The following is a 20,328-nucleotide window of genomic DNA, read 5'->3' as shown; positions in this document are numbered from 1 at the left end:
GCTTATCCTTCCTGTCCTGGGGGCGCGGCGCCGGCCCCACGCGGGGCGGCCGGCACAGGTGGGGCCGCGGGGCTGCTTAGAGCTCCCCGTTTCCGGGTTACGTGCGCGCCGGCAGACACCACAGCCTTCCCGCGACTCCCGCTTCTCCTCAGGGACCGAGGGCGGACCGCGCCGCCGAGAGACGTGCCAAAACCCGGGCGCCGGATGGAAGCCGCGCCCGAGCCGCTCCGACACCGCCCCCCACGGCGCACGCGCACTGGGGCTCCGCGCGGCGGCCTAGGGCCCCGCCCCCAGATGGGCGGGCCTGGCGCCTCCCCGTGGCCAATCGGCTGGCGGGCCCGCGCCGCTTCCTCCCCCTCCGCCCTCCTCCGAGGGCCTGGGTGGCACGTGTCAGTGTTTGTGTACGTGCAGCTGCCGCGGGGCTGGGACCGGCAGTGCAGCCAAGGGTTAGGCTGCTGGGGCGCGGCCAGAGCTGGGGCGCGGCGGCGAGGGCCGGCCCCCCCATCCCGCCGACTTTAAATTCCCCCGCACTGGGGCGGCTGGTGCACACTTACCTGCCAGTCTGCCGCGAGGGCACCGCTCTGCAAGCCCGACGACTCCTGCCCTCTGCTTCAGGCGGAAAATGCTGCTGCTGGATTGCAACTCGGAGGTGAGACTCGGACCCTTTCTGTCCCGCAGGCTGAAGCTTCCGGATGTCCGTCTTCCAGGGAGCGCTCGCGAGGGTGACTGCGGAGCGACCACGGGGCGCTGCCTCGGTAGAGTTGGAAGGTTTTCAGCCCCAGGGGCGGCGGGGGGGCTGGACCGAGGCAAGAGGGGTGCTGGAGCTGCTCTCTTCCTGCAGGTGGAGAATCTGACGGATCTGCTGGCGGCCGGGGCCTCGGTCAACGCACCCCCGGATCCCTGCGAGCAGTCGCCCGTCCACTTGGCCGCAGGTGGCGGCCGCGCTTGGTTTCTTCTCTGGCAGCTGCAGACGGGCGCGGACCTCAACCAGCAGGTAACTGAGTAACTGTTACTGTGCGCCACCCTCCGCTCCACCCCGAATCCACACAAACATTTCCCAGTCTTCAGGGCATTCAGTTCAGTTGTTAGAAACAACTCTATGTAGCGATGTCCAGTAGAGAACTACACGAGACACGTATGGAATTAAAATTTTTGTAGTAGCCACAATGATGAAGTAACACGAAACATAAAATTAATCGTATAACTTAAACCAATTTATCCACAATATTAACATCTCACTATAAAACATTACTGAGATAGTTTACATTTTCGTATGTCTTCTCAATCAGGTGTGTATTTTATATTTACAGCGCATTTCAATTCAGGCAAGCCACATTTCAAGTGCTCATTAGCCATATATATGCCTGCTGGCTACTACAATTTCAAAAGGAACACTTACTGTGTTATCAAATGAAAAGTCTCAGTATAGCAACTGAAATATTTGTGAGGCTGCTCACAACTGTTAGAATTTTCTACGTAACTTTTTCTTTGTTATTCCTCACCTGGGGATATGTTTTCCTTTGAGTTTTAGAGAGTGGAAGAGAGGGAGAGACGGAGAGAAACATTGATGTGAGAGACACACCATTGGTTGCCTCCTGCAGGTGGGGCTTGGAATCCCACCTGGGACCTTTCAGTCTGCCGGCTACTGAGCCAACTAGCTGGGGCTCTATATAACTTTTTTATGGTAGACTACATCTTCCATTGAATATTAAAGTATGGTGAATTTTAAATTGCTTTTTTTTTTTTACTTCCATAGAACTCTTACTTTTATTCACTTAAATTTTAATGTATGTGCTGTGACTGCACACGTTTTTACTAATGAAAGCTTTGTATTTAATAACATACCAAGAGAACCTTATTTAAAAAACAACACTTGAGTTAAAAAATTCAGCCCAGTACAATGCAGGTCCAACTAGCTTCCTCACATAGGTTCCTCAAACGATAATTAGACTTCACCCACCAACTTCCAAAGAAAGTATTTTGGAGAGAGACTAAAATGTGTTGTCTTGTATTTAAGGATGTGTTTGGAGAAGCTCCACTCCACAAGGCAGCAAAAGCGGGAAGCCTGGAATGCCTTAGCCTGCTTGTAGCCAGTGATGCCCAAATTGAGTAAGTGTTAAACTTGGTGGCTTTAAATTGGATTAAATGAATCAGACTTCTGAAGCTTAATTACATGTGCTTTTAAAAAAGATGCTTGTTGACCTGGCCCCGTGGTCGGCAAACTGCGGCTCTCGAGCCACATGTGGCTCTTTGGCTCCTTGAGTGTGGCTCTTCCACAAAATACCACGGCCTAGGCGAGTCTATTTTGAAGAAGTGGCGTTTGAAGAAGTTTAAGTTTAAAAAATTTGGCTCTCAAAAGAAATTTCAATCGTTGTTCTGTTGATATTTGGCTCTGTTGACTAATGAGTTTGCCGACCACTGCCCTAGCTGGTTGGTCTCAGTGGATAGAGCATCCGCCTGCAGACTGAAGGGTCCCAGGTTCCATTCTGGTCAAGGGCATATGCCTGGGTTGTGGGCTTGATCCCCAGTGTGGGGCGTGCAGGAGGCAGCCAATCAATGATTCTCTCTCATCATTGATGTTTCTTTCTCTCTCCCTTTCCTTCCTCTCTGAAATCAATAAAAATATATATTTTTAAAAAAAGATGTTTGTCTAATTGATAGTTTGGTGTTATCATTTAAATGTTAACTCAGGCTGTTAGTATCTGATACTATTCACTTTGAAGAAGTGAAAAGTGGATCCTGAGCAATCAGAGGTGGCAGAATTACACCTCAGTTTTGGTTTAGGGAAATCCATTCTATCCAAGTTCTCATGGACTTTCTTGGGTACTTACTTACCCACTGTATTGAACACAGAATACTTTTTCATTCAAAATTGAAATGCCCACTCTGTGCTGGACTCTGCTAGCCACGGAGGACACCATAGTGAACAAAAATGGAATTTCTCTGTGCTTCCTTTACCTCTTCTATTCTGCAGCCAACATTTGTATGAGCCCAAAGCTCCTTTGTTAGAAAGATATATATTTTAAAAAGGCTAAACACTTGTCAAGCTTTATTTAACTCGACTTTTATTTTAAATTCAGTTTATGTAATAAGAACGGGCAAACAGCTGAAGATCTTGCTTGGTCATGTGGATTTCCCGAATGTGCCAAGTTCCTTACAGCAATTAAACGTATGCAGACAGAACACCCAGGTGAGCCATCCCGTAGAGATCCCTGTGTTCCGGTGCTCGGACAGAAACGAAGCTTTGCGAGTGCAGGAAATACAAGTGGGAAAAGGAAGTGTCCGTAAGTAACTCAGTTTCTTCTTTCTTCCTTCCTCAAGGGGCTCTTATTTGGCACAGAAATTATTGTTTCATTTAAATATTGGCAGTCTTATTTCTAGTGTGTCTTTTTCATTCTCATTAACACGTTTTAAGAACGGTTATAGTAACTACTTGTAGATTCTAGAAAAGACAAAGATTGTCCTGCATAGAAGGTTGGGGAGATAACCTCTTGAAAAAGACTTTAATGTGAACATGTGTTTTAACAACAGATGACTTGGGTATGAGGAGGCGTGAAGAGGCCTTCACGTCGTGAAGATCTGCTGCTCAGCTACAAGCCATGGCTTTCGCTCATCAGGCGTCTAAACTCCTTCTGAGAAGGAGGAGAACTTTCTTCTAAGTGAAGATAACATTTATGAATACATGTATTTACATGCCTACAATATTGTGGTTGCACATGCTTTGTCTATTAAGGTCTTAAAGGAATGTCTAAAGACTAATTTCTTTTTTTGTGTAGTATTTATAACCTTTGGAAAAAATCAAGGTTAAACCATCAAACTACACCCAGGATTCATTTGAAAATTAAACTTATTTTTTATTAACAAATTTATAATAAACTTTACTACAGTCTTTGAGTCCAAGATATCTATAATAATAAAAGTGTAATATGCAAATCGACCGAACGGCCGAACAGCAGAACCGTCTGGACGACCACGCTATGACACCCACTGGCGCCAGGCCAGCCAAGGCAGGTGCGATGTGATGGGTCACCCACAGAGGGAGGCCCAGGCCACCAACCAGTGGGCTGCAACCGGTGTGCTGGGCCTACCTCTTTGGGGTGACCGATCATGGGGTTCCCAGACTGCGAGAGGGCACAGGCCGGGCTGAGGGATTCCCCCCCATCCCCCCGAGTGCACGAATTTCACGCACTGGGCCTCTAGTTTTAAATAATGCTTGGTCGCTGAGGAAGACATAAGTTGTAGTACGCATCCTTATTCCAGAAGTCTGGACCCTTCCATCCACACCAGCCCTAGATTGGGAAAAGGGGAAGGAAAACATTTTACAAAGTTACAGGACTATAGGACCAAAACTGTAAAAGTTTACCATCCTGCTCCATTGGGATCGTGGAATAAGACTCTTAAGTACCTATATAATTCAAAGATCCAAATTTGTATAAAGCATAGAAAAGTTAATTTACTTGGGTCCCTTTCAGATAGAATAAAAAATTTAGTTATACTGTATTTAATCAGAAATCAGTAAAAAACAAAAGAAAAGCTTCCTATGGTAACTATTGCTCTAAATTCCACATTTTATTGATGCTAAGATGTATAGTTTTGCCATTCTGGCAGGCAGTGGCATGTAAGTGGCTGTTTTCCTCAGCAGTCCATAAAAGACTGCTATGCACCATGCAGAGGCGTCATAGCTATGAGGAAATATGGTCGGGAGAAATCTGAGCTTGCCCTGTGAGTGGCATTCATTTTCCTCAGGCTGTAATCATTTCCACTTTCCATTCTTCATGTCAGCATTCATCCTTTTCTCCAGCAGAGAAAATTACTTTCAAACAAAATCTCATTGTGAATATAAAAGTTTATCAAATTTCTTCTAGGGCCATTGATTTATTTTCTTAAAGACCCAGCTAACATCTGTGTTGTATGACTATGAAATGAAATGCTTTGTTTGCTAAATACTTGTGAGGAGGCTAGCTAGGGCTCTTAAAATACCACTGAGTGCGGGACAAGCCTGGTCTTACTCCTTAGCCCGCCTAACTCGGAGGCTGCAGGGTGCTGTCAGGGGCCTAAAGTCAAAGATGAGACCTCCTCCAAAAAGAGAGTGTGTTAGCTGAGCCTTTGGTGTGGAGGCCAGAGAGGTGAGTTAGAGATGCTCTTCAGTGTTTTTTTTCTTCTGATTGCAAAAAATAAGATACACATTATAAAAATTCAAATGACATGAGAGTAAAACATTAAAAAAAAAACTCCACCAGTCAGTCCTACTGCCCCTGTTCCCAGCTGTTCAATTTGGTTTGTGGCCTGGCTGGTGTGGTTCAGTGGTTGAACATCAACCTATGAACCAGGAGGCTATGGTTCGATTCCCAGTCAGGGCACATGTCTTGGTTGCAGACTCGATCCCTAGTAGGGGGCGTGCAGGAGGCAGCCAATCAATGATTGTCTCATCATTGATGTTTCTCTCCTCCCTTCCTCTTTGAAATCAATAATATATATTTTTTAAATTTGGTTTGTTTGAGACATGTTGCTATACATAATAAGCTTCTTTTTATTATCTACTATTTTCAGCAAAACTTCCTCTAATAATTTTAATGTCCTAAAATCTGTGTTCTTAATGATAAATAGGAAAGAAAGCTTATACTATCTCTGTTTAATCTTCCTTCGATCCTTTCATACATGTAGGCCTTCTCCAGGTAACCAGGCTCAATTTTTTTTAAGGGACGTGGGTAGAGCGGGTGCCCAAACCAGACACTGATGGGAGGGGAGGGGGGAGCCGTGCTCTCCCTTGAGGGGACTGGCCGGGAATGTCTAGCAGGAAAGCTCCACAAGAGGGTAAAGTGGCAGAGGCAGACCTTCCCTGTGGCCCTGCTATAGACTGATTGTTTGTGTCCCTTCAAAGTTCATAGGTTGAAACCTAATCCCAATGTGATAGTTGTAGGTGAGGCCTCTGGAAGGTGACTAGATTATGGGGGTGGAGCCCTCACAAATGGGATTAGTGCCCTCTTTAAAGAGGCCGCAGAAAGGTCCCTCATCTCTCCTACCATGTGAACACAGTGAAAAAGACAGCTGCCAATGAACTAGGAAGTGGGCCTCACCAGACAGCTTATCTGCTGGCGCCTTGATCTTGGATGCCCCAGCCCCCAGCACTGTGAGAAATAAGTGTCAGATGTTTATAAATCACACAGTCTGTGGTATTCTGTACAGCAGCCCAAGCGGACTCAGTGCCTTAGATTCTTGAGTCAAGTAAGAGTCAATAGTTCTGCACTGATGACCAGGCTTTGGCTTCATGGTTTCTTATGTGCACTAATAGAGCAAACCCATTATTCTGTTCAAATCCTTCACAGCATGAGATTAAGTTATATGTAAATAGCTGAAAAGTAGTCAGGCCTCCACAATGTCCAGCGTACTGCTTAGCTATTTTTGGTTAAATCCAAAATTATAAAGGTTTTATACTTTACTCTCCTACTTCAAGGCACTGATAGACCTCAATACATTTGTTTGTGCAAAGCTGAAAAATCTCCAAAGGAATACATGTATGAGCTTTGTGCTCCATTATTAAGTTCAGTAACTGAGAACATTTTTATAAACCTAACCCAAATTGTTTCTTTTGCAATTTACCTTATTTCCCTCCTATCCTCCCCATCTAGAGAGACAGTCATTCACCACAGCCCCAGATGCCTCCTTATAATGAGGGTCATTGCCTTCGGTTTATTATCCGTCCTCCTGTTAACAGCTACTGCACTATCCTTTGGCTCTGGTTTCTTTGTCTTGCATCTAAATTTGTGTTAAACAGATACTTACCTTTTCCAAAATAACCTGCAGATCTTCAGCGCCTGTATAATGGGGATCTAAAATCAGAAATTTTATCTGCCCTGTAATCTCATTCCATGCGACTCCCAGTATCGTGTGGGCCAAAACTCCTCCCCCTAGAGAAGAGGAAATATAAAATACGAGAAGCATACATTAATCTTAACTTCCTTTTCAATTTTAAAAGATTGCTTTGCCTATTGATTTATCTAACAGCATTAAAATTTTCTAGCCTACATTGTAAAAGACCACAATGTCAAATACACTCTGAAAAGATAAAATTACATCTTCAAGATAGAAAAGATTCAATCATATCTATAATCAGAAGGTTTATGTTCCACTGCCATATCCATGGAATTCCCTAAACTGGATTTAGAAAGGGCCACAGAGGGTCTACTAGTAAACCCCTCCCACCAGAGAAACAGTCACTGCTGTGGGCCACTCAGCAGAGGGCGTACTGTCTCCAAGGAGACAGCCATCCACTCATTCAGTTCTTCCTGCTATTCTGCTGCAATCTGCCTTCCTCCCCTCCCTACACACACCCGTTTGAGCTTTCCCCTGCCATCACAGGACCCATCTTGTTCCTCAGAGAATATGAATCTTTAGATCAGTGGTTCTCAACCTTTCTAATGCCGCGACCCTTTAATACAGCTCCTCATGTTGTGGTGACCCCCAACCATAAAATTATTTCCGTTGCTACTTCATAACTGTAATTTTGCTACTGTTATGAATCGTAATGTAAATATCTATGTTTTCCGATGGTCTTAGGCTCTGCAGCAGCGGTTCTTTCAGGTTGAGAACCTCTGCAGCAGCGGTTCTTTCAGGTTGAGAACCGCTAGCAGGGTCACCTAAGACCATTGGAAAACACAGATATTTACATTATGATCCATTAACAGCAGCAAAATTACAGTTATGAAGTAGCAACGGAAATAATTTTATGGTTGGGGGTCACCACAACATGAGGACCTGTATTAAAGGGTCGCGGCATTAGGAAGGTTGAGAACCACTGCTTTAGATGAACTAATCCAATCCTCTTATTTTATTTTACACATAAAGCCCAGAGATGAAGCAATCTGCAGTAATGGAATACCGCCGGCCAAGTTAGTGACAGACCCGTGACTTATGATGCTCATGCCTCTTTTTCATGATGCTTTCAACTCTTTTAACTATATGCACACTTTTATCATTTATCTCCTTAGCATTTTCTTCTGGTTATTACAACCTTTTCTATAACATTCCTTCTGCCTTGCACATTTAAAAATCTCCAAAGGAATTTGGAGGTCAGTGTGTATGGTGTAAAAGCTAATTTTAAAGTGGTTTAAAATTACTGATTTCACGTGACATTAAACATTTATACTAATGGTAAATTTTACATTCTCTCCACGCCACCTAAGAGCCCAGGGTGTCCCAAACTCGTACCGATCATCACTGGAGTTCCTTCACTCTGGAAGTGATTAGCCAGTGCGCGTCCCTGAGAGGCCATTTCCGAACCCTGGCTGGAAAGAAACCGTTTTCTATTAGATGAATCATTTCTGACACTGAGGTCATATAAATGGGGCCATTTTTGCTTTCTTTCTTGGTTGAAAAAACATGCAAAACCATAAAGCCCAGCCTGTGTTGCTCAGTGGTTGAGCGTCAACCCATGAATCTAGAGGTCACCAGTTCGATTCCTGGTTAGGGCTTGATTCCCGGTGGGGGGCGTGCAGGAGGCAGCCAATTGATAGTTCTCTCTCATGGATGTTTCTATCTCTATCCCTTTCCCTTCCTCTCTCTTTGAAATCAATAAAAACATTAAAAACACACACACAAAAACCCACCCATATGATTTTAAGTGCAGTTAAGTGGTAAGGAACTGACTGAGCAAGTTAAAGCACTATAAACTTTCTAAATATTTAAGGCCATTAGATACGCCAGGAAAGAAGCAAGACTACCTGGAACTGCACAAAGGAGGTCTGGGTTTTTAACATGAGATTGAAAGTGGTCACCTGGATACCCAGGGGGCCCTTATGGGTGGATTATTTCAGAAGAACCAGTTTTAAATCCTGGGTTCTTGTCTTCATGCTGTCAGACTCTGAGTCTGTATTTCCTCATCTTTAAATTGGGAGCTTAATACCTGCCCTGTCTGCAGGACAGGAGAGTCCAGGACTAAAACAATGTCTGTGAAGCCAGTGTGAAAGGTAAAACATGTTTTCAAGTACAACATATCATCTTATTTTTAAATTGATCTTAGAGAGGAATGGGGGAGAGAGAGAAGAGAGAGAGAGAGAGAGAGAGAGAGAGAGAGAGAGAGATCAATTTGTTGTTCCACTTATTTATACATTCATTGGTAGTTTCTTGTATGTGCCCTGACCAGGGATTGAACCCAGAACCTTAGTGTATCGGGACAACACTTTAACCAACTGAGCTACCCGGCCAGGGCAACAACATAATGTTTTTAGGGAATATTACACTGTTCTATACAATTTGTACTGTTGAGAAGACAAAGATGGACAGATGAAGACTTTTTAGAATTGAGGTGTCAGGTGGTGTTAAACCTTAGCTCTTGCCTAGTAAGGAACATATAATGTTTTAATGTGCCAAAACTTCCACTTTTTAACTTTTAATCAGTTATACTTCACTACTTAGCCTATCATTTATTCGTTGGCACTGATTTCCACAGTCAATCCAGACTGCAATAGTGAAACCAGATGTATTAAAGTACTTGGCTAAATTAGGATAAAGTTACTATATTTACAAGATTGTCATAATAGAAAATGTATTTAAAACATAAGCTCACAAAAGGAAGAAGCTAATTATTGTCCCAGAAATCAATAGTATTGCCCTGGCTGGTTTGGCTCAGTGGATAGAGTGTCGGGCGACAGACTGAAGGGTCCCAGGTTCGATTCCGGTTGAGAGCACATGCCCGGGTTGTGGGCTCGATCCCCAGTAGGGGGCGTGCAAGAGGCAGCCAATCAATGATTCCCTCTCATTATTGTTTCTATTTCTCTCTACCTCTCCCTTCCTCTCTGAAATCAATAAAAAAAAATATTAAAAAAAAAAGAAATCAATAGTATTTAATTTAGATTTGCTCATAGCTTAATGTTGGAATTATGGTTAAGCTATATTGGAAAAAGTGAAATGAATATTTTATTCAGACACATAATTAGTTTATTAACATCTTAAGGAGAAAAAGTGCAAGAGGTAAACAAGAAGGTCAGTTGTAGATCAACATTTGATTTTCTCCTTTCAAGACTTTTTAAAAACTTGAGCACAAAAAAACTTGATTTTCTTTACACTCAAAGTTGACATATATCCAAGTTTTTCTCTTCTCGGCTAAAATTAGGCCTCAACCATATAAGTATGTATTATAGATCATAAACTCCAAAGTCTTCTGAAGATTAACTAAAAAAAAAAAATTAGGGTTAAAAAATGAGATTTACAAAGTAATCAGACAATGTGGAGGAAGAGAAAGGAGTGAAAACAAATGTGGGGGAAAGATAATTTTTCTGTTACTTTAATAACATGACAATCTCAATTTGAAATGATTTCTTTCGTAGCGTGTCCTTACCTGACAAACAGTATTTTTGAAGTTATGCCCATCAGTTGGTTCAGGACCAGCTGTACCTCGATAGACCCAATCCACTGCCGTGATCCCACAAATGTTGCTGGTTTGTCCCCGGCATCAACGAGAGCCTTTTTGTATTGAAAATACAAAGAAATCCATACACAAGACACCTATTAAAATTACATGTAGGGCCTTTTTCCTGATTAGCAGGACACATTTTTCCTTCAAAACAGAAATCAGTCTGTACTACGAGTTAATAATAATTAATGGTACATTAAGGGCTATTGAAATGTACACGATGAATTTACATGAAATGAGCATCATGTAAAAAGGCATGTTCTGTACCTGCTGGATTTCTCTGTGTGTGGGAATGGACCTCTCTGTGTACCCCTGGTGTTTGAACCAAGAGCAGATGGTCTGCAGCGATCGGTAGGCACAGCCCCAGCCGTTGTCATCCATCCGATCCTGCATGTAATGATGATAACCATACAGGCCCTGGACCACATAAACCTATATAAAAAGAATAGAGTCTGAGAGAGAGAAAACATTTATATAATAATCTACTAGAAAACCATCAAGAGGTACTGCTTGAGACTCTAAGTTTTGTATTTCCTCTTCTGTGATTCTATGCCTCACAGAGTAAGACTTTTAACTAGAAATAAGTGTCTCAAGATTTCCTATATAAGCACAATAAATGAAATCAGATCACTGACATGCTGACTAAAGATGCATTTGTATGTAAGTAAGTGTGAGTGCCCAGCCGAGTCTCTATGGGAAGCAGGTGGAACTGCTGTCCCAAGCGCACTCTGCTGGCCAGGCCTAGCAGTGGGCCCCTAACTCCTGTAGGGTAGACACAGTGTCATATATTCATTTTTACTTCTTAAGATTTCCTTACAGAGCACCTGGAGACTCAGCAGGTACTGAATAAATGCCACAACAGGATGGCCAATCGAGTTTCCTGCCGTGGGAATCTGAAGGTGCAGAGTGAATCGGGCAGAAAGGAGCAGGGTGTGAAGCTGAAACAATGCATACTGTGAGCAGCAACAAGGAAGTAGGAAAAGCTACACATAAGCAGCAACAATGAGGAAACAGAAGCTCTGAGGCTGAGAAAAGACAGAGTAGAGAGAAGGCACAGGCCAGTCGGGACAACAGCAGACAGAGCAGCAGAGGCCACCAAGGAGTCCATGTGGGCCCGAGACTGAGGCAGCGGCTCTGTGCTGGGAGGCCAGCTGTGCAAACACGCCTATGTTGGGTGTCACAAGATCTTTTCTAATTGGCCTACGTGCATCCTTAAAGGGACCCTTCCCCTCGCTCCTTTTTTCAGCAACTTAAGTGAAGATCTACGCTTTGCAAGCAGGTGCATGCTGCACAGAAAAACACTGTAGGGTCTTATTAGACTTCTGCTAACAGCGTGGTTTGGGTAGAATATGCCCTGAAGTAGCATGATTTCTCAGGTTCAGAACGAAAGTAAAATTGGACAAGCCTATAAAGAAGTCGGGGAATGGAATTTTAGTAAGAGAAATGTGGTCCATGCTAGCTATTCCTAGCCCTTTTAGACCACTGTGAATTACTGCTATCTTAAGCACTTGATTATTAAAAGAAATGGATGATAAATTATGTCTTAGGGGTGACATACATTGTGAATCAATCCTTAAAATTCCACTGGGTACAAACAAAAAAAGATTGACAATGGTGATCAGCTGACTCCCATAAGTAATTATTAAACTCACCATACCAGTCTCCATGTTGGGTGGACTGAGATAAGCGTGTGGATTTCTAATGTAACCATCTTTGTATGGTTCATCTGGAAAGTGATAAGCATTAGACCTTTTGAAATAAGGTCTGTCATGAGGCAGATTGAAGAGATCGTGTAACTCCTAAAGGAAGTCAGAAGCAATAGGGAAAAACAGTTAAATGATTTAGATTTCTAGTCAATAAACTCAAACTAAAGATATAAAACAAAATTATGTATCAGTTGTGAGTTACCAAATACACTTATGATTTAATTCACCAAGTCAAAGAGTGTGAGAACAAACTAAAACCAAACAAGATTTATTTTTGCTTATCTATGTATGTGGGTAGAAACTGAAAGAGAACACAGAAAAATGAAAATAATTTGTTAAATGTGAGAGCACTGAGATCATTTAACATTAACTATCTGTTATAACACAGTCTGTTAAAATACATCCAGGATAAAGACTGGTTTTGAAACAGCCTTGTAAGTGAGTAAATTATAAATAACAATGATACAATTATTTTAAAAAGTCATGCTTAGAGTACTTAACAAGTATAAGGGGTAGCGATTAAGTTTCAGAGTAGAAACTGGTGTTATGAAACCAACCTATATGGCACTGAAATAAAAATACACATGTTTAAAATGCAAAAATATTCCCAATATAAAAATATGTAATAATTACTTTGAAAAGTTGGACATTTTCTTCTTCATATCTTCTGTGTACTCTAGCAGGTTGAAGGGGATCATTAGCTCATGGAGCTGTTGCCTCTACATATCACTTCATCTAGCCCAGAGGTGTACAGAGGGTTCCAATATCTCAGGGACATGAGAGGGCATCTCAGGAAGAGACTTTGATGTGGCCGGACAAGGCCACACATAAAAGATACATACTCTAAAACCAGTCATTTTGTCAGTAAACCTCACTGCTTTGAGTGCTGATCATGTTTTCTTCAAAGGCCTCTAATAAAACCCGAAGAAGCCTGGGGCGTGGAGGAGGGGTGGAGTCTTACTGTAACTCCTAACGAGGATTAGCATGAATCCTAACTGCCCTCCCCAACTGTAATCTCTCACAAACTTGGAAGGAATGAAAGGGAAAGGAATTTATTAATACTCATCAGATTCTCTAGGGATGGAAGCACATTTCAATTCTTCATTTCATTATGGAAAACTAAATAGTTTCATAGAACATATGAACCACACTGAGCATATAAAATTCAAATGTTACATATGGGTTTCACATATTTTTTCACTCGAAATACTTAAAAAAGAAGTTCCATGAGAACAGAAATGAAATAATACGTAAAATTAAAATAGTCGGGCTCCACACTTTAAGATTACTAGTAAATCGTAAAATAATTTGTTTATTAGAAATATGTAATTAACTATGAAATGGATGACAGCCTTATTTTTTCTAAGAGGACATGGCTTGGTCTCACCTCTCTGTAGGCCTGCAGCTGCCCATCTGGAATTCCCGATGGATATGAAATTGTTACAAGATTTTTTCTCCCCGGTAATAAAAAGTGCATTGGCTCAGGGACCACAATGGAGGTTCCTTTCATATATTTCAAAATGCACTTTTCCATATCAGTTAGCTGATTATGAATTGCATCCACTAGAAGTTTGCGAACCCTGTGGGGGAAAATATACAAATGCATTAACAGAAGTTACAGTGGCTCTGATAAATGATAAATGAGTGTGGAATTAATATATCCCTAATGTAGTACAAAAAACCCCACTTGATTGGGCCAGGTTAATTAAAGGCAGTCTAACTTATGAAAGGCTAAATAAACTCTGTTTCTTCTGTGTAGGTAAAGGGAAAACCTTATACTACGTGTTGCAGACAACCCTACCTCCTCCAAATACTTAATTACTAGATGACTCTAACTAAAAACCAGGGAGTAAATCACACTAAAAACTACAACCACCACCCTGGATGTGCCTACATGAGACTCAAAAGTGGAATCTGTCACTCTGGGGCAGGGTCCTCACTGACATGGGGCAGGAGAACTCTGGAATACCTACTTTCCCCATGCTTCTTCGGGGGCAACAGATAAAACGGCATCAACCGGCAACGTCATGGTAACATAGTGGTGTCCTCCGATTTCTCTTTCAATGACGGGGGTGACGGCGGTCTGAGAGGTTGACATTTCCAGCATGAGATCTATGTTTACTACTTGATGCTATAAAGATAAACAGTAATGGTCAACTTAGAGTAAACACTAAATCTAAAAGGGCTAAGTAAAAGAACTTTTTAAGGACCAAAGCTACAGTAAGTCGTTTAAATGCTCAAATCTTAACAAAAATTGTTCTCTGCTTCAAAATAACCTGAGGAGATGTGGCCGGTGAGTGGGGAGTGAAGATGAAATCAGACTGTGTATTGATAAACATGAGAGCTGGTATAGGTTCACCAGGGTTCATTATATTATTCTCTAGACTTAATTAAAAAAAAATCTAATGAACAAGATACAATAACCACACACTGAAGGAACTTTTAAACTATGGACGCCTGCTCTAAAGACATGGAGAACTATAAACAAATATTGAATTCTATTACCAGGTTTGGTTCTGACTGGCATGGAAGGCGAATTCTGAAAATACCTTTTGTATATTGAACAAATGTAGAAAAATAATGAGGCTACTGGAAGCCAGGTTTCTCACAGGGAAAAGGTAAGGAACTGTGTGAGGCTGAAACAGAACTGGAGGTATAGACATGATTGACATAGATAAATATGAGTGTATATGAATAGTATGGGTTTGTACATGTGCATGCTCCTTGGAGGAATGGCTGACTCCTGAGTTGGATCAGGGAGAGTACATGATGTGCCTGAACAGCTTGTGGAAGAAGGTAGGAAGTTCTGAAAAATAGTTTCAAAAACCACTAGCGCTCGCTTGAAGAAGTTTCTATTGGCCAAATCTTGGAAAATGCGAGCCTCAAATAACTAATAACAGTAACAGATTATAACTCATTGCATAAAATAAGAATCCATGCTTCTGTGCAGATAACACATAATTAAGGAAAAGCTCTCCTCACAGTCTTCCTGTCATCTAATAAATATAACATTAATTTAGATATGAAATGAGAGAAAAAGCGCCACTTTGCAACTATCAGCTTAATGTTGGATTCTGGCAAAAATGATCAGCTGATGCTAGAAGAGGTAGAATTTGATGAGGAAGAGGATATATACATAGTCTGAATTACCTTCTCACGAGATACTTCCTAATTATAAGGGGGAAAATAGTGCCCTCACAGTGGGGAAAAGTGGCAGATACCACATTAAGTGATCGAAGTTAATATCACCAACAGTAGGGTAGCACATGCCTCTTCAATCCGATGTGCTGAGAAGAGCAGAATACTACCTCTGTGGTATTCCCACCAACAATGACAACCTGGATTTAATCAGGAGGAAGACTAAAACAGTCTACAAAATGGCTGGCCAGTACTCCTCAAAATGCCCAGCTCCACATATCGGTAATTCTCAAATAATTGTTTACAGCCCACGATTTCTGTGTACACTTCAGCTTGGTAAAACCAACAGCTCATGTGGACACCTCTCTGGTATCTGAAACATGACCCAAACCAACCTCGACTTCCATTTTTACTCAAATAAGAAATGGTCATCCCATATCCAATTAGTTTCCAAATGTAATCCACTTTATCCCCCAAATATCTCTTCTATTCTTTCCCTCCTCTCTATTGCCTTAGCTACTAGTTTAGTTCGGCTTCTCCTGAAGTGTCCCCGGCCCACCTCTCCAACCTCACGCCCACCCTATTTTCCTCTACCAGCCTGGAAAAACACGACAGTCAAATTAATTTCACACAACTTCCTGCCTTGCACAAGTAGCTCCATTTTTTAAAATCTCCAATATCGGGCAAAGTTTGTAGCACACGGCAGGCAGGTACTCAATAGTATTGGTTCAAAAATCAACAGAACTAAGAACAGTATGAAGAAAAGTAAATTATTTAGTATCTCACATGGCATAATGTGTTACTGTCATGTTTCAGAATGATTCCTTTATTTTTAAATAATTTATAAATGTACTCAAGCAGTTTTATAGAAAACATTCAAAAAAGCGTAAGAGAAGTATTACAATGGAACCAAAGTTTAGATATGAAAAAAGAGATATAACGTCTGGCATGTCATTTATCTTTTAAATAATTTCTAAGATCTCAACTCCAAATTCAAGGATTTAAAATTTTTACCACTAGGAAAGCAGGTGATTTGCTTACCACATCTGGTAACTTTTTGTCTTTCTTCCTCATGAATTTTCGTTTTGTATCTTCTTCCTGTTCAAATCTAAATGTTTAACACACACAGATGTTTAGACTATGAAATGACATTTTGGAAACATTTCTAGCAATCTTCAGCCGTACTCACTGGATGAAGCGCAGTAGGGTCTTACAAGCAGAGCTGCTGGTCAGTTCTCCTGGGATGGTGTTTACGTCACTGTTAGGCCACACATACACCGAGCTGTGGCGAATTCTGAACACCAGTGCGTTTGACGACAGCTTGGCTGACAGGTCACTCAACACATGTTTTAGTGCCTTCTGGATAAACATTTCTAAATTAAAAGAATATAAATAGAAGTTAATGAGCAAAGTTTTACCCTTTTCAACATGAACGCTTCCAAACACACAAAAGTAGAAGTCAAATTGGCTCCCAAATGTCCATTCCCCAGATTCAATAATTATACAAAATGTTTGCCTTTCTTTCGAAAAAACTGAGATAAAATTCACTGGCTATAAGATTCATTCTTAGAATGAGTACAATTCAGTTGCTTTTAGTGTATTCACAAGGTTTTACAACCATCACTCTCTAATGCCACAAGATTTTGATGACCCCAAAAGATGACTCTGTACCTACCAGCCGTCATTCCTCATCCCCCCTAGACTTAATGACGGCAATCGCTAACCTATTTTCGTCTTTATAGGTTTGTCTATTTTGGACACTTCACATAAGTGGAATCATGCATTATGTGGCCTTTTGTGTCTGGCTTCTTCCACTCAGCACAACAGTGTTAAGATTCAGCTATTCAGCTCATCTTTTTTGAATCTGTACAGAGGAGTCCCGTTGGTGGTGGTGTTGGAATATGTTGTCTAAGTTTAAATCCAAGTTACACAACTTACTAACTATATGGTCTTGGACAATTCATCCTACCTCCCGCACAGTTTCATGTGCAAACTGGTGAGAATCTCAGTCTAGTTCATCATCAGTTTTACAGTGAAGAAGGAGAGCTTTTTAGCTGACCTACCATTAGCAGTGGCTAGCTGGAAAGCTAGGTCAAGGCCTCCTCTGACTCTGAAGAGTATATCCATAGTCTCTGAAATCACCTGAGACAAATGAAGCAAAAATCCCATTGTGAAACAAAACAAACTCATCCTTATACAAATTCAAATCTGAATTTAAGGCATTAATTAACCTCGTCTTTTCAAATCATTTCACCAATTCTCCTTTTTATGAAGAAAAAGAAAACAAAACGCCCTAAATTCTAAAGCAGGGGTTCTCAACTTTTGTCCCACACTAGAATCACTTGAGGGACTTAAACTGACTAATTGGTCTGGGGAGGGTCTGGGCATAAGAATATTTAAAAGCTCCCCCACACCAGTGACTCTCGTGTGAAAAAGCTGAGGACCACTGCTTTAAGACATATTTCTACTTCTTTTCTTTTTCTTTTTTCCAGTTGTGCCACTGAGTTATAACTCAGAGTGTGTCTTTACACACTGGGCTTAAAGACTCATGGCTTTTGTTTTAATATTGCACTTCTTCAACCCAGTTATCACAACGCATCACAAGCCTTTTTCACAAGGCTAGGATGCAGATAGCTCGGTTAGTATCGAGTGCTGTGAGACCACGTTTCTAAATTATAGTCAACAAAGGGCTTAACGATGACACGAAAACACCAACGGTAAAGAACGAGTTTAAGAAAGGGACAAAAACACTGAACTTAATATAATAATACTTGGTGGTCAAGATGATGAGAGAAAACGAAGGCATCATTAATGGTGGGAGTACGGACTGTAGAACTCGTCATAAGTCAATGTGACAATAAGAACCAAAAGCCTCATATTCACGTTCTTGGAGTAGTGAGCCTGCGTTTAGAAAATTAGTCTAAGGAAATCTGCAAAACAAAGATTCAGGTATAAGGATGTTAACCTAAATGTCAACAATGGCAGGCGGGTTAAATAATTATGAATATTACATAGCCATGAAAAAAATCAGGCTTTAGAAGAGTATTTCAGAGCATAGGAAAATACTTGCAACTTATAAAGGGGAAAAAGCACTTGTAAAGTGGAATCTATTAGCAGTTCTTAATCTGGGTCCCTATGCTGAGCTTAGGTAGTTGAAGACTTATGACAAATGACATGTACCATTTTGTTGGGGGGAGAGGAGGAGGAGAACCTCTGGGAAGAGGTTTCAAAGAGTTCATCAGAGTCTCAAAACATTTCCCAAACAGGCTAACGAACCACACTACATAGTAAGAGCCCTATTTTGAATAAATGAATAAGTACAAACATTTACGGAGCTCTTAAAAACGTAAACGGCACGGTGCTAAATGATTGGACATGGATTAACTCCGATCCTCAGAATATGAAGTAGGTACCATTACTATTCTTGTTGTTTACAAATCTCTTGTCACACTTTTCAAAGAGCAACTGCTGTTATTTATTTCATCAATTGTAACCTGTTGAAAAGTCATAACCTTTACCCCTATTCTACTTCTGGGAATTTATTCTAAGAAAATAATCAAGAAAGGTCAATACAAATTTAGCTTCAAAGTTGTCCACTTATCATACTCTTGTTCACCATAGCAACGCTCCCTCCCCTCCCCCCCAATAAAAAACCCCTACCTAAATAGCTATCAATAAGAAGCTTGTTAAATAAAGAACAATACTATCCTACAAAACACGATGTACCCATTTGAGCAAAAAAATATTTAATGACAAAGAAAGATACTGAAGGAGATAAAAGTTAAAAAGACAGGCTTGAGCAAATTTAACTCGGGGACTTACTGTATGATTTTGCACAATCTAACGGATCAAGTCTTCTGTAAAATTGGAAAAATCTACAACTTCATAGGATGGCTGTGAAGATTCCACAAAAGGTCACACGTGAAAGCACTAGACTCTCCCTAGACTTCTGAAGAAATACTATTTAAGCTGAGATCTGAAGGATGGGCAGGAATGAGTATGAGCAATTCCAAAGGGAAGAGGGGGAAGGCCTGCTTAGAAGACCAGGTAAGAGACTAGGCAGGCGGTTAGATGATGGTGGCAAGGACAAGGATGGCAAGAGTCCATCCAGAGTGAGAATTTACAGCCATGGAGAGGTGGACTCCATAGAGCTTGATTATTGACCAGAGAGATGTTCAGGAGTTGAGAAAAGGGAGATGTCAAGGATGACAGATGTCCAGGTTTCTGGATGCAGGACAGGGTGGATGGTGGCACAAGTAACTGAGGTGGGATCCCTGGAGGAAGAGCAGGTGTGGGGTGAGGTGAGCTGGAAACTGGTCAGTTTTGAACTCGCTGAGGTTGAGATACATGAGCTATCCGCGTGGGGCGACAGTCGGTAGACAGAATAAAAGTAGCTCAGAGTAAAGGTCTAAGCTGGAGACACAAATCTGGGAGAAAGCACAGGGTGTAAGGAAGCGTGTCCCAGGAGGACACCACCACCTGCAGGACAAGGGGCAGCAGGGCCTGGAGGAGCGATTCCACGCGAGGGAAACCGGAAGTGTCGCATCACAGTTACTAAGGGAAGCGAGTATTTGAAGCAAGGTATTCATCTTTCCAAGACCCAATCCTTCTTCAAAACCTTCAAAAACGCCGAATAGTCCGTCGTCCTCAAAAGGCATTCGCCAGCAGGGAGGCGCGGGAAGCGCGTGTCCAAACGCGGCCGAGCTGGGGGGCCAAGGGCTGTGCGGGGCGAGGTGCCTGCGGCCCCAGCGGGGAGGCCGAGGGCAGGACAGGGCGGCCCCAGCCACCGAGTCCGCAGCTGCCCTCGTGGGCCCCGGCGGGACTAGCTCCTTCATGGGCTGTGGAGCCGCAGGCGTGGCGGCCAACGAAGTCCCGGGCGGAAACGCCGGGGTCGACGGCGAGCAGAGGTACTCACCATGTCTGCGACGTGGCGGTGACAGAGGCGCTGACGACCGCCCAAAGGCTCAGGAGGCTGGTCTGGAAGTGTCGTCATCGAGGGGCGGGGCCTCGGAAGGCGGACTACAACTCCCAGCACGCCCCGCGGCATACGTCAAGGGGTGTACCATTCCACAG

At 42.1% G+C, this 20,328-nt stretch overlaps 2 protein-coding genes and 1 non-coding gene across 8 annotated transcripts; 1 reads left to right on the top strand and 2 right to left on the bottom strand.

The window, feature by feature from the left end:
* Nucleotides 1-416: 416 nt before the first annotated feature.
* Nucleotides 417-3,889, top strand: ANKRD37 (ankyrin repeat domain 37). Of its 2 annotated transcripts, none has more exons than XM_008151930.3 (5): nt 417-649; nt 842-994; nt 2,018-2,109; nt 3,081-3,284; nt 3,532-3,889. In XM_008151930.3, exons 1-5 carry the CDS (start codon nt 623-625, stop codon nt 3,533-3,535), a joined length of 480 nt encoding a protein of 159 aa, XP_008150152.2. In that variant the 5' UTR covers nt 417-622; the 3' UTR covers nt 3,536-3,889. The 2 variants fall into 2 exon arrangements, with proteins under 2 accessions (XP_008150152.2, XP_054576103.1); XM_054720128.1 differs by having other exon boundaries at nt 417-755.
* Nucleotides 3,830-20,251, bottom strand: UFSP2 (UFM1 specific peptidase 2). Of its 5 annotated transcripts, none has more exons than XM_054720126.1 (13): nt 20,171-20,214; nt 18,027-18,185; nt 17,319-17,397; nt 16,445-16,628; nt 16,297-16,363; nt 14,091-14,248; nt 13,505-13,697; nt 12,064-12,210; nt 10,679-10,843; nt 10,337-10,461; nt 8,209-8,285; nt 6,784-6,908; nt 3,830-4,289 (listed from the first exon to the last, which is right to left on the bottom strand). In XM_054720126.1, exons 2-13 carry the CDS (start codon nt 18,096-18,098, stop codon nt 4,203-4,205), a joined length of 1,479 nt encoding a protein of 492 aa, XP_054576101.1. In that variant the 5' UTR covers nt 18,099-18,185; nt 20,171-20,214; the 3' UTR covers nt 3,830-4,202. The 5 variants fall into 5 exon arrangements, with proteins under 5 accessions (XP_054576101.1, XP_054576100.1, XP_028016937.2 ...); XM_054720125.1 differs by lacking the exon at nt 20,171-20,214 and adding an exon at nt 19,078-19,941; XM_028161136.2 differs by lacking the exon at nt 18,027-18,185 and having other exon boundaries at nt 20,171-20,251.
* On the bottom strand, nt 17,746-17,910 carry LOC114235277 (small Cajal body-specific RNA 1). The gene has a single exon (XR_003621459.2). It is a non-coding gene; the product is annotated as a small Cajal body-specific RNA 1 (non-coding RNA).
* Nucleotides 20,252-20,328: the final 77 nt, after the last annotated feature.

Source organism: Eptesicus fuscus, chromosome 8, assembly GCF_027574615.1.
Source record: "Eptesicus fuscus isolate TK198812 chromosome 8, DD_ASM_mEF_20220401, whole genome shotgun sequence".
NCBI lineage: Eukaryota > Metazoa > Chordata > Mammalia > Chiroptera > Vespertilionidae > Eptesicus > Eptesicus fuscus.
The sequence above is the reverse complement of the archived record's forward strand: the minus strand, read 5'-3'. Positions and strand labels throughout refer to the sequence as shown.

Bases quoted from the DNA above. Each gene is read 5' to 3' on its own strand.
- ANKRD37 (XM_054720128.1), top strand. From the start codon at position 693: ATGTCCGTCTTCCAGGGAGCGCTCGCGAGGGTGACTGCGGAGCGACCA. The intron at 756-841 runs GTAGAGTTGGAA...CTCTTCCTGCAG, and splicing joins GACCACGGGGCGCTGCCTCG to GTGGAGAATCTGACGGATCT. The intron at 2,110-3,080 runs GTAAGTGTTAAA...TTTTAAATTCAG, and splicing joins GCCAGTGATGCCCAAATTGA to TTTATGTAATAAGAACGGGC.
- UFSP2 (XM_028161136.2), bottom strand. From the start codon at position 20,248: ATGACGACACTTCCAGACCAGCCTCCTGAGCCTTTGGGCGGTCGTCAG. The intron at 16,629-17,318 runs GTAGGTCAGCTA...CTTTTAATTTAG, and splicing joins CCAGCTAGCCACTGCTAATG to AAATGTTTATCCAGAAGGCA. The intron at 10,462-10,678 runs GTACAGAACATG...CAATACAAAAAG, and splicing joins CACACAGAGAAATCCAGCAG to GCTCTCGTTGATGCCGGGGA.